Source organism: Pantherophis guttatus, chromosome 14 (genome assembly GCF_059756535.1).
Source record: "Pantherophis guttatus breed Tessera chromosome 14, ASM5975653v1, whole genome shotgun sequence".
Classification (NCBI taxonomy): Eukaryota; Metazoa; Chordata; class Lepidosauria; order Squamata; family Colubridae; genus Pantherophis; species Pantherophis guttatus.
The window spans coordinates 18532848-18545663 of NC_142076.1; the positions used below are offsets into that span (position 1 = coordinate 18532848).

Sequence of the window (12816 nt, forward strand, 5' to 3'; positions counted from 1 at the left end):
ACCCACAAGGTGGGTGAGAATCCATCCTATTCCAGGAAGCTTGCTTGATAACATCTCCAGAACTTCTGGAAAAATGTTCTTCTAATGTTTCCCAGTATCTTAAGCACTTAAGGGCAACCCAACCCAGGTTTTTTCTTTCATGCCTCTTGTTTTCTGTAGAACCTGACTTCACTGCTCTTGTACGTTCCTCCTCCTCCTTCATATTCCTCTTTTGTGGGCCTGGCCTGACCTCATAGATGGATCACTTGAGGTCACCTTCTTTCTTCCTCCCAACAGCCTTTTCTATTCCTGCCTTTGGAAGCTTTTCATTGGCTGTGGGGAGGTGGGGGTGACCCAGGTTGGACTCTTGGGAGTTTGTGTGACCCTCACAATTTACACCAGCTAGAAATAGCTGCTGGTTTCTGGTTACAAGCTGCCTCATCAACGGTCAGTCAAAGAATAACGACTTTAGTTTTAGACACAGAGATTGCTTCCTTCTTCCAAGCCGGAAGGCCAAGCCATCAAAGATATCAGTGTTAAATGTCTGAAGTTGTCTGGGGGGGTTAATACCAGATCCTTCCCTGGATCTCCTGCTTTGCTTTTCCCCCCTGTGCATTTGAGGAAAAATTCTTCAAGGGAGATCCATCATTACCTGTGTGCTGAATAGTTGCAGTGGTGGAAAGACTTTTCTATCCTGCTCTATGGAGTGGAGGATTGGGATGCGGTGGCTCAGTGGCTTAGATGCTGAGCTTGTCAATCGGAAGGTCGGTGGTTCGAATCCCTAGTGCCGCGTAATGGGGTGAGCTCCCGTTCCTTGTCCCAGCTTCTGCCAACCTAGCAGTTCGAAAGCACATAAAAAAAATGCAAGTAGAAAAATAGGGACCACCTTTGGTGGGAAGGGAACAGCGTTCCGTGCGCCTTTGGCGTTGAGTCATGCCGGCCACGTGACCACGGAGACGTCTTCAGGCAGCGCTGGCTTCTCGGCTTTGGAACGGAGATGAGCACCGCCCCCTAGAGTCAGGAACGACTAGCACCTATGTGCGAGGGGAACCTTTACCTTTACCTTTACTTTAGAAGCTCACGTTTTCAGCAGCGTGGACTTCAACTCCCAGAATTCCACATGAAAGTCAGAACACGGTTATTTTTCCTTTTTGAAGGATGTTTTCTGTGGTTTCCAGATTGTTGATGGCAATAAATTGACTTGAATGGGTGGAATGTTGTGCCTCGAAGTGTGTTTGGGATGGTTTGTTGGGCGCGTAGGACACGAGGCCTGTTTCTATGTTCTTAACCTGTTGGTCTCTGTTTTTGCATCCGTCTCGTCCGATCTGCAGAACTTTGAAGTTGAAGCCGATGACTTGGTGAGCATCTCCGAACTGGGCAGAGGCGCTTACGGGGTGGTGGAGAAAGTGCATCACGCGAAGAGCGACACAATCATGGCTGTGAAGGTGAGAACCTGAGCAAAAGGGCTCAAAATATTTGGACCTAGCGGGTTGCATGGTCAACCATCAAGGGAGATCGGACTAGGACAGGTGTTGGCCTAGAGGCTGGGCGATGGGGAATTCTGGTACTGCCTTGGCACAAAAGCCAATTTGGTGACTTTGGGTCAAATCACCAGGAGACGGGGAGTTCTAGTATTGCCTTAGTCAGGAAAGCCGGTTGGATGAATTTGGGTCAATCACCAGGAGACAGGGAGTTCTAGTATTGCCTTAGTCAGGAAAGCCGGTTGGATGAATTTGGGTCAATCACCAGGAGACAGGGAGTTCTAGTATTGCCTTAGTCAGGAAAGCCGGTTGGATGAATTTGGGTCAATCACCAGGAGACGGGGAGTTCTAGTATTGCCTTAGTCAGGAAAGCCGGTTGGATGAATTTGGGTCAATCACCAGGAGACGGGGAGTTCTAGTATTACCTTAGTCAGGAAAGGCAGCTGGGTGACTTTGGGCCAATCTCCAGGAGACTGGGAGTTCTAGTCCCGCCTTAGGCACGAAAGTCAGCTGGGTGACTTTGGGCCAATCACCAGGAGACTGGGAGTTCTAATCCCGCTTTAGGCACGAAAGTCAGCTGGGTGACTTTGGGCCAATCACCAGGAGACTAGGAGTTCTAGTCCCTCCTTAGGCACGAAAGTCAGCTGGGTGACTTTGGCCCAATCACCAGGAGACTGGGAGTTCTAATCCCGCCTTAGGCATAATAACCCACTGGCTGACCTTGCCAGTCCCTCCCTCTCAGCCCCACCAACTTCTCCGAGTTGTTGTTGTGGGGAAAACAAACCAGGACGGAATATTAGGTACTTCACCATTGATTTATAATAAATCAATCAATCAATCAATCAAAATAATAATAATAATAATAATAATAATAATAATAATAATAATAATAATAATAAATAAATAAATATCTTGGAAATAGTGGACAGCCAACTCCCAGAATCCCCCACCCAGCAGAGCCGTCAATGTGGAATTCCGGGCGTTGTGGTCCGTTGTCTTGAGGTGAGGAAGGGGCTGTTCTTCCTTCCCATGCTCCACCACCGATCGGTATCCTTTTTGCTCCCAATCCAGAGGATCCGAGCCACTGTGAATACTCAGGAGCAGAAGAGGTTGGTGATGGATCTGGATGTCTCCATGAGGACAGTGGACTGTTTCTACACGGTCACATTTTACGGAGCTCTTTTCAGAGAGGTATCAAAAAGAAATCCAGGAGCCTTCCTAACTCCCTGGTGAAAGCCGCTCTAGGTTCAAATACAGGTAGCCCTCAGTTTACAACCGCAACGGAGCCCAAAATTTCTGCTGCTAAGTGAGACCTTTGTTAAGTGAGTTTTGCTCCATTTTACAACCAACGGTTAAGTGAATCACTGCAGTTCTTAAGCCACAGTGGCGCAGTGGTTAGAGTGCAGCACTGCAGGCTATTTCTGGTATTTTCTCTGCTTTCCAATTTTGTGCAAAAACAATCCTTGCAGCTGTTATTACATGTATAATCAAATAAGTATTTTCTTTGCCAATTTTCTCTGGAAGGCTATCCAGTAGGAACAGCTCTGATTTTAAATCAATAGGTTGTTGTGTCATTTCTTCCAACCATGTCTTAATTTTATTCCAATAGTTTTTAGCTTCTGGACATGTCCACCACATATGACAATAAGTTCCTGGTAACTGGTGACATTTCCAACATTTAGCTGATTTAACTTTAAACATGTTTGCCAGTTTTTTAGGGGGCATAGCATTCTCGGGGACTTCATATAATTTTTGAAGGAATAATTTTTTTTCTTTTGGTTCTCAGGGCGATGTATGGATCTGCATGGAATTGATGGACACCTCTCTGGATAAATTTTATAAGAAGGTTCTGGAAAAGAAGAAGACTATTCCTGAAGATATCCTAGGAAAAATAGCTGTAGCCGTGAGTGTTACCTTTACCTGCCTCACTTCATGCCCAGGGCTGTCTTAACAGCATTATAGGCCCCAGGCAAAGGAGTGTACAGGGGCCCCTATGACAACTAATCACAGGAAAGAAAAATGTCAGTGATCGATACAAAACATACCGTATTTTTCGGACTCTAAGACACACCGGAGTATAAGACACATGAAGATTTCGAAGAGAAAAAGAAGAAAAGAAATAGATTTTGGCCTCCGCGCGTCCGTTTTTTTGCCCTCCCCAACCCCCAGGAGCATTCTGCAGGCCTCCCAAACCCTCTGCCCATCCTGTTTTTTGTTGATCGAAAGGTCGGCAGTTCAGCGGTTCGAATCCCGAGTGCCGCGTGATGGGGCGAGCTCCCGTGACTTGTCCCAGCTTCTGCCAACCTAGCAGTTCAAAAGCACGTAAAAAATGCAAATAGAAAAATAGGGACCACCTTTGGTGGGAAGGGAACAGCGTTCCGTGCGCCTTTGGCGTTGAGTCATGCCGGCCACATGACCACAGAGACGTCTTCGGACAGCACTGGCTCTTCGGCTTTGAAACGGAGAGGAGCACCGCCCCCTAGAGTTGGGAATGACTAGCACCTATGTGCGAGGGGAATCTTTACTTTAAGCCGCCCAGAATCGCCCTATCGGAGACAAACGGCATATAAAATTTAATCGACAAATAAACAAAACAAGGCAGTGATTTCTAATGTTTCTTCGTGCGCGAGTCAAGGATCCATTTTCGATCTGTTGCAATGCTTGTATAAAAGTAACAGAGTTTGAAGGGGGTATTTGAGATTGGAAAAATGGAATTAAAAGCTTTGCTGGCTGGGGAATTCTGGGAGTAAAAGTCCACCAGGCTTAAAGTTGCCAAGGTTGGAGACCCCTGATTTAAGCAGCTGCTGGAAAGTGTGTAGTTGTGAGAAGAGTCGCACAACTGACGGGCATCTGCTGTTTCTCTCTTTTCTGTCCAGATTGTGCGAGCGCTGGAGCACCTCCATAGTAAATTGTCGGTGATCCACAGAGGTACGTTTTAATTGCAGATCCCATCAGTATGACAGAGAAAGCAGCTGAGGGGTTACTAACACAGGTGGGGCCCAGATTCGAGTGTAGATCCTTCGGTTAAATTACAGGCCGTCCTCATTTAGTGACCACCAGTGGGACAGGCAACTCCATCACTAAGTAAAACACTTCACTAAGTGGGAAATCGTACGATGGCGGCTGTGCCTTCCTTCCAGAGGGAGTACAGGTTGTCCTTGACTTACAACAGTTTCATTTAGCGACGGTTCAAAGTTACAGTGGCCCTGAAAAAAAAAAAGACTTTTACAACCATTTTTCACATGATCCTTGAAGCATTCCCTGCGGTCACATGAGCGAAATTTGGACGCTCGGCAACTGGCATGTGTTTGTGATGACTAATAAATGAGAATATTCGTAGCTCAGGGTTGAAGAGGGGTCCTCGGTGCGCTCTCAGCTTGGTTGTTTTCTTGCAAACGTTTTATGACCCAACTAGGTAACATCATCAGTGCTAGTGATGAAGGACTAGCCCGGATGATGTTCCCTAGTTGGGTCATGAAACGTCTGCAAGAAAACAACCAAGCTCAGAGAGCACTGAGGACTCCACAGTCGTCCTCTTCCTCCTCCTGACCCCTTTCCTCCTCCTCTGCACAAATCCCACCTGCTTCTAGCACTGATGATGTTACCCAACTAGGTAAGAAAAGAAAAAGTCTGCAAGAAAACAAGCCAGCTCAGAGACCACCAAGGACCCCTCAGTTGTCCCAGGGCCACATGATCCCCTTTTGCGACCATCTGACAAGCAAAGTCAGCGGGGAAACCAGATTCACTTAACAACCGTATTACTCACTTAACAACTGCAGCGATTCACTTAACGTCTGTGGCGAGAAAGGTCGTGAAATAGGGCAAAACTCACTGAACCAAGTGTCTCATTTGGAATTTTGGCCTCCATTGCGGTCGTCCGTCGAGAACTTTTTTTTTAACCTATGCAAAAAAAATTTTTAAAAAAGCATTTATCATCCCAGGCTGTTTCTCTTCCCTTCTTTACAGACGTGAAGCCGTCCAATGTCTTGATCAACAAACAGGGACACGTCAAAATGTGTGATTTTGGAATCAGCGGTTACCTGGTGGATTCGGTGGCTAAAACGTTGGATGCCGGCTGCAAACCTTACATGGCTGTGAGTGTGGGGGCAGTTAGGGGTGTGGAGGGAGGAGTCCGTTGTGGCAGAGGTGGGATTCAGCCGGTTCGGACTGGTGTTAATTTTAATCTGGTTCGCCGAACCGGTTGTTCCAAGGACTGCCAGACGCTGTCCTCCTGCCCCCCGCCTCCCAGGAGTCTCCATGTGGCCCGTTTTTGGATGCCAGGGAGATGCCGGGCGCGTGGGGAGGCTCTTGGAGGGTGAAAAATGCCTACCGGAAGTACTGGAAGTCCGGAAATGGATGCATTTCTGGCATCCAGAGGGCCTCCAGAGCCTGGGGGAGGCTGTTTCCCCCCTCCTGGAGACTCAAGGAAGGCCTCTGGAGCCTGGGGAGGGCAAAAAGCCCCACCATGCTGCAGGAAGCCGAGTAGGCCACGCCCCCATGGCCACGCCCACCCAGCAACCGGGCAACGAAGCGGTTGCTGAAATTTTTGAATCCCACTCCTGCGTTGCAGGGACACACGCATGTGAGTTTGAGGGAGGACAATCCAGTCCTTTTATCCTGTTTTCTTCTTTCCTCTGATTTTAATTTGCCTTTTATTCTCCCTCTGCAGCCCGAAAGAATTAATCCAGAGCTAAACCAGAAGGGGTATAATGTGAAATCTGACGTTTGGAGCCTTGGGATCACTTTGGTAAGAAATCAAGGCGATCGTGGGGAACGGCAAGGCCAGAAAGCATAAGGACTAGTCACATGCTGTGCTTTGGAGTTAGTACGGATTAGCGATCCGGCAGTGGCAGCTAGGGGAGTTTCCTCGGATCGGGTCTCCCTTGTGGGCTTCCCTCCACCCTCTCTCCCCGGCTGTCGTAGGAAGCCAGATTGTGGATAAATCCAATCTTCGTGGGGGTCCTGGTCGTTCTCTGAGCTCCATGGATTCCTTGGAAGACGTTTCATGACCCAACTAGGGAACATCATCAGTGATAGAAGGGAGTGGGATTTTGTCCTGTGAGAAAACGTCTAGCACTGATGATGTTCATGACATGGGCCATGAAATGTCTTCAGGGAAGCCGCCAAGTTCAGGGAACACAGGACCCACAGTTTTCCTCCTCCTTCCACTCCCACTCCACCCAGTACTGATGATGTTATCTAGTTGGGTCATTAAATGTCTGCAAGGAAGCCACCAAGTTCAGAAATGCACTAAGGACCCCACAGTTCTCCTCCTCCTCCTCCTCCTCCTCCTCCTCCTCCTCCTCCTCCTCCTCCTCCTCCTCCTCCTCCTCCTCCTCCTCGTAAACTCCACTCCTCTTAACACTGATGATGTTATCTAGAGAGAGCACCAAGGACCCCCAGAGTTCAGCCCTGAGCTACAAATGTTCTCTTCTGTTAGAATCCAATCTTTGTCTCCCTCCAGATCGAGATGGCCATTCTCCGTTTCCCCTACGACTCCTGGGGGACCCCCTTCCAGCAACTTAAACAGGTTGTGGAAGAACCGTCTCCCCAGCTCCCAGCCGATCGCTTCTCCAAAGACTTTGTCGACTTGACTGCCCAGTGGTAAGTCCCTTTAGGTTGTCTCATGGTCTCCTGGGGATTGGCCCAAAGTCACCCAGCCGTCTTTCGTGCCTAAGGCGGGACTAGAACTCCCAGTCTCCTGGGGATTGGCCCAAAGTCACCCAGCCGTCTTTTCTTGCCTAAAGCGGGACTAGAACTCCCAGTCTCCTGGAGATTGGCCCAAAGTCACCCAGCTGGCTTTCATGCCTAAGGCGGGACTAGAACTCCCAGTCTCCTGGAGATTGGCCCAAAGTCACCCAGCCAGATTTCATGGCTAAGGCAGAACTAGAACTCACTGTCTCCTGGTGATTGGCCCAAAGTCACCCAGCCGTCTTTCATGCCTAAGGCGGGACTAGAACTCCCACTCTCCTGGAGATTGGCCCAAAGTCACCCAGCTGGCTTTCGTGCAGTGGGTATTTCTGTTGATCCAATGATAAATCTTTAAACTTGGATTAGTGATGTTCTGGATGTCTTTTTTTTCCAGTCTGAGGAAGAATCCGGCTGAACGAATGAGCTACTTAGAGATGATGGTGAGTTGATCTTCTTTCTTATGGCCCAGTTCTAAATTGCTTTATTCAGATTCCATCAGGTGAGTGCAAGGTAACCTTAGTTTCTTCTCCTCCTCCTCCTCCTCCTCCTCCTCTTCTTCTCCTCCTTCTCCTTCTCTCATTCTCCTCCTTCCCATTCTCCTCCTCTTTCTTCTCCTTCTCCTCCACCTCCACTTCTCCTCCTTCCCCTTCTCCTCCTCTTCTTCCATCTCTACTTCTCCTTCTCCTCCTTCTCCTTCTCCTCCTCCTTCTCTCCTCCTCTACTTCTCCTCCTTCCCCTTCTTCTCTTCCTCCTCCTCCTCCTCCTCTACTTCTCCTCCTTCCTGTTCTCCTCCTCCTCCTCTTCCTCCTTCTTCTCCTCCTCCTCCACCTCCACTTCTCCTCCTTCCCTTTCTTCTCCTTCTCCTTTTCCTTTTTCTCCTCCTCACTGCCACAACTAACCCCCCACACACACACACACTTATTGTCCTCTTTCTCCGACAGGATCACCCCTTCTTCACTCTCCACGACACCAAAGTGACCGAGATGGCTTCCTTCGTCACGGAAATCCTCGGGGAAGACTCTTAAACTTCTCCCCGCTTCCTTTCTCCCCCAAACCTCGCCATCGTGCCAAATAAACTGGAGTAGCATCGTCCTCCTTTCTCCCGGTGGGGAAGAACAGAGGCAGTTTGAAAACTTCTTCGCATTACCGGGCGGTTTGCACAAAACAGATTGAATGTCTTTGCCGGCAACCTCCCTCAGCCCCATTTAACCTCCCTTTCGTGTCTTCAAAAGAGAGAGCGTGAGAGAGAGAGAAGCCGTGGCGGCTGGGGTGCCCCCCCACCCCCCGCGCGAAGAAATCTAATTTCGGAATGCTGTTTGCGGAGGACCTGAGGTCGGTCCTTGAAATTCTTCACTGCCCTTTCTCGCTGCCGAGGTTGATTTTTCGCCTGTTCCCCTCAGTAAACCTTTCCTACCCCCCCCCTCCAAAAATGCAACTGTGGACACTCTGAGGTTTTCTAGACTTAATGCAAAATCCTCCATCCCTTTCAACAGCTACCTGCGGATGCTGCTGCTAAGAAGAATCTTGTGTCGGCTTTTTAACGCTTTGCAATTTCCAAAAAGAAAACAAAAAAATCTCTTTCTGTAGAAAATCAAGACGGTTCTAGTAGTTTCTGGGAGGAGGAGTTCTATTTTTTGCAATTCTCTTCTTTTTTTCTCTCCCTCTCTCTTTTTTAAAAAAAATCCGCGGCAGTATTCCTCAATTTCAGCAGTTTTAAGATGGGGGACGATTTTCAACGCTCAGAATTCTTCAAAAGCAGGCTGGCGAGGGGGGGGATTCTTGGAGATGAAGTCCACAGATTGTAAAGTTGAAAAGCTGTTCTGGAGGAATAATTTCCCTTTTCCCTCCCACCCCTATCCAAAAAAAAAAACAAAAAACCCTCTCCTGAAAAGAATTTACAGCCCAGTTTTGTGGCCTTCAACAAATTCATATACAAAGATGATATTTGCTAGTTTTGATATCAACACCCTGAAGATCAAGTGTCTTTTCAAACTTCGTTGCGCTTTTCAAACATTCGGATGTTCTGATGTACGTCTCACCTTTAAAAGACATGTACTGAGCCCCCCCCCAACCCCAAAACATTCAGCTATTTTGGGGGATGGGTCTCATCTCTGGAGACATCGCTGGAGGTCGAAAATGTTAATTAAAAAATGAAATGGTCCCCAATGGGTTTCAGGAGAGATGGATTTAGCCTGGATCACTTTAACTGCACTGAAATTGGGAAGCATTATTGATCCGGTGAGCTGATTCCTACTTTCTTTCAACTCTCGTCATCCTTTCCTGGACTGTTGGAACTAGGAAGTTCACGTAGAAGTTGGAGGGATCTACCTTACTTTAAGAAGTCCAGTCTTCCCCATCACTCCTTAGCTGCAAGACGGGTCCACCCAGAAGCTCACTTCCCTGTCCGCTGCCCCTCCACAAAATCCAGGTTTTGCACACTTTTTGTTCTTCGGCGCCAACGGTGTAGTAATTTAGCCTACTGTGCGAACCCAACGGTGAATGAATTGTCCCATGATTTACGTTCACACCAATTCAAGCCCTCGCCGCCGCAATGAAGCTGATGAGATTGCAACCAAGATCTATCCATCATGGTTTGGGAAGCTACAAGACCTGGGTTCACACCCATGCACCACAACTTGGTGTTAGCCATGCTAGAACCATGGTGGTTAAGGTTGATGGCTTTTTCTGCCTGATCGAGAACATCTGGATTGAAGTGGAGACGCTTGGACTGCGACAGATGAGCTTCCTGCACTGAGCCCATTTCTGATTGATAAATCTATATCTTACTTCTGCAGGGGGGGAAAAAAAACAACCTTTAGGCACATGGGTGGCGTGTGAATGATTCTCAAAACGGGGAACAAATGAAATATTTTTTCCTCGCCTCCAAAGAACTCTTAAGCAATGTGGAGAATTCTTCCCTTTTGACAGATTTGCTTCTAGGAAAATATTCGCTCCTCTTACCCAAAAGCAAATGTCACCAGTGGCTTAATTCACACTTTTTGTTTTTCAATAAATTCTCCCCCTCCTGCTTTCCCCTCCAAAAGTAAATTATCTTTTAAATGTGTGTATATGTTTGTGTAAACGATGAATAGATGCAGAATAGGTTTTGGGAGGAAGCACCGGTGGGTGAAATTTGCAGGATAATGTTAAAAGACAGAAAGAAAGAAAAAATGGAGGGGGGAAAGTCCATTTTAAGGACACTGGAAAGGGCTGAATGTCAGGAGTGTATGAGTCAGATGCCAAAGAACAAATCTACCTAATTATTTGATCCGTCCAGTCTGAAAAAATAGCCATCTCAAGCTATGACTTGGTCTTCACCCACAGTCATTTCCACTGGAGGTTGAATGCATTGCTAGTCCCTATTGATCCCTTAAAATATCTCAGCTTTGGCGATGTAACAGATGGGACTTGCTCCCTCCTGCTGCAAGATGATTTTTAAAATACGTTTTTCATGTCTCATCAGCTTTGAAAGACGCTGGTCTTTCAAACAATATAATATTTTTCAGGATCAGCTTGCCCACCTGCAAGGGGTTTTTAAAGTCTCTAGGCTAATAATTGAGGACCCAGTTGTGGGGGCAATAAGCTGACTTTGTATAAATATACAAAAGGACGAAAGCTATTGCTTAGCGCATTGTAAGCTGCCCTGAGTCTCCGGAGAAGGGCGGCATATAAATCAAATTTAAAAAATAAATAAATAAATTGCTCCCTAGAAATTTATTCGTACCTGGGGCCTCTTCTAAAGATGCTTTTGTTGAGCTGTCCTAACAGGTCTAAGTTGCTGATCAAACCTCTCCCTCATTATTTGAAGGCCACCCGTGTCCTTAACGCAGTGGTAAAATCCAAATTTTTTTACTACCGGTTCTGTGGGTGTGGTTTGGTGGCCGTGGAAGGGGAAGGATACTGCAAAATCTCCATTCCCACCCCACTCGGGGGCCAGCCAGAGGTGGTATTTGCCAGTTCTCCAAACTGCTCAAAATTTCTGCTACCGGTTCTCCAAACTGCTCAAAATTTCTGCTACCAGTTCTCCAAACTGCTCAAAATTTCTGCTACTGATTCTCCAAACGGCTCAAAATTTCTGCTACCGGTTCTCCAAACTGCTCAAAATTTCTGCTACCAGTTCTCCAAACTGCTCAAAATTTCTGCTACCAGTTCTCCAAACTACTCAAAATTTCTGCTACTGATTCTCCAAACGGCTCAAAATTTCTGCTACTGGTTCTCCAAACTGCTCAAAATTTCCGCTGCCGGTTCTTCAGAACCTGCTGGATTTCACCCCTGCCTTAATGTCTTTAGATGAGATGGGTGGCAAATAAATAAACTTCCCTTCCAGATGTTCGACCTTCCCTTCGGAGAGTTGCTACCGCCTTAAGTCACCTATAAGTAAAAGCAGAATTTTTAAAGAAAAATTAACAATAAATTGCAGGTCATGAATGATTTTGGTGGGTGGGGGACTATTCCGTCCATTCTCTTCACAAGTTAAAATGTTCCGCTTTGGGTTTTGACGCGATCCTATGTGATTTGGGGGAGGGGGGGTTTCCAGGCTTGGTCAGAGACCTGATATGACCCCCCCCCAAGCTCCCACCTCTGTATTGCTTGAACCGATGAATTTCGTGGGCAGCTTCCAAAATTGAGATACCCCCATGATGTTTTTCCAACCTGTTCTTATTCTGGTTTGTGTCCCCCCCCTTTTTTTTTAACCTCTGCCCTTTTTGGAAGCAAATGTAGAAAACGTTTCTTGCATATTTTTTTTTCTTTTGAGACGAGTGCTATGTTTCTCAACCTGGGCCCCTTGAAGGTGTGTGGATTGCTATAACTCTCAGAATTCCCTCAGCCAGCATGGCTGAGGGAATTCTGGGAGTAGAAGTCCACGCAACTAAAAGTTGCTAAATTGGAGGCATTCTGGTCTAATCAGATTAGATGGGCTTTGGGAAGCAAGTTTTGACGCTTCTGCTGGGTATCTGTAATATTTTTATTTCTTACCGGTTTTGGATTTAGCAAGAGGGTGTACGGCGATCGCTCCCTGAGCCTCTCCAGTTCCTTCTCGTACTTCAATGTTTGTTTCTTCAAATGCATGCCTTTGGATTTTACAGGGTTTGTTTCCTTCGCTCCCACCTCCTTCTCTTCTCCATCTTGCAAAATATTAATAATTTTGATTCGGAACCCAGCAAATGAAATGACCACAGAGCCCCTGTGGACCACGAGCTGGGTCTTCACGGGGCAAATGTAACCAGCTTTCCAGGCTTGATCTTGGTTTGAAGAAAGCTTGAGAGCTCGTGAGCCCCAAACTCTCCTTCCATTTTTTTTTCCTTTCACCCCTTTCTTCTCCTTTTCCCCCTCTTAAGTTTCCTGCGGAAATGGAAGACTATTTATATTTAGACAAGGAACTCCGGGTGCTTTTATGATTTGAAAGATTCTCTCTAATAACTAACTTGGTTGTTGGTTTTCAATAAAAGAAGCTCCCAATCTAGTGTCTGTCTTGGTGGCTTTCTTGAAAAGGGGTGAAGCATTCATTTGTTTGTTCATTCATTCATTCATTCACTCACTCACTCACTCTTTTAAATTTTCAACAAAGAGAGGGATCGGATTTGAATCTGAGCTAATTGACGTCCCCATTACAGATAGTCCTTGACTTACAAAGATTTTGCTTAGTGACAGTTCGAAGCTACAA

The 12816-nt window shown here is 46.8% G+C and overlaps 1 protein-coding gene across 3 annotated transcripts in view; it reads left to right on the top strand.

The window, feature by feature from the left end:
* Positions 1-12615, top strand: part of MAP2K3 (mitogen-activated protein kinase kinase 3) — a 56878-nt gene extending 44263 nt beyond the window's left edge. For all 3 annotated transcript variants that reach the window (XM_087878634.1, XM_087878635.1, XM_087878633.1), the window contains exons 5-13: positions 1311-1424; positions 2532-2651; positions 3247-3363; positions 4337-4388; positions 5427-5554; positions 6130-6207; positions 6925-7064; positions 7546-7591; positions 8093-12615. In XM_087878634.1, the coding sequence (XP_087734760.1) occupies positions 1311-1424; positions 2532-2651; positions 3247-3363; positions 4337-4388; positions 5427-5554; positions 6130-6207; positions 6925-7064; positions 7546-7591; positions 8093-8176 (879 nt within the window). In that variant the 3' untranslated portion in view covers positions 8177-12615. The remainder of the gene's footprint in view (positions 1-1310; positions 1425-2531; positions 2652-3246; positions 3364-4336; positions 4389-5426; positions 5555-6129; positions 6208-6924; positions 7065-7545; positions 7592-8092) is intronic.
* The last annotated feature ends 201 nt before the right edge of the window (positions 12616-12816 follow it).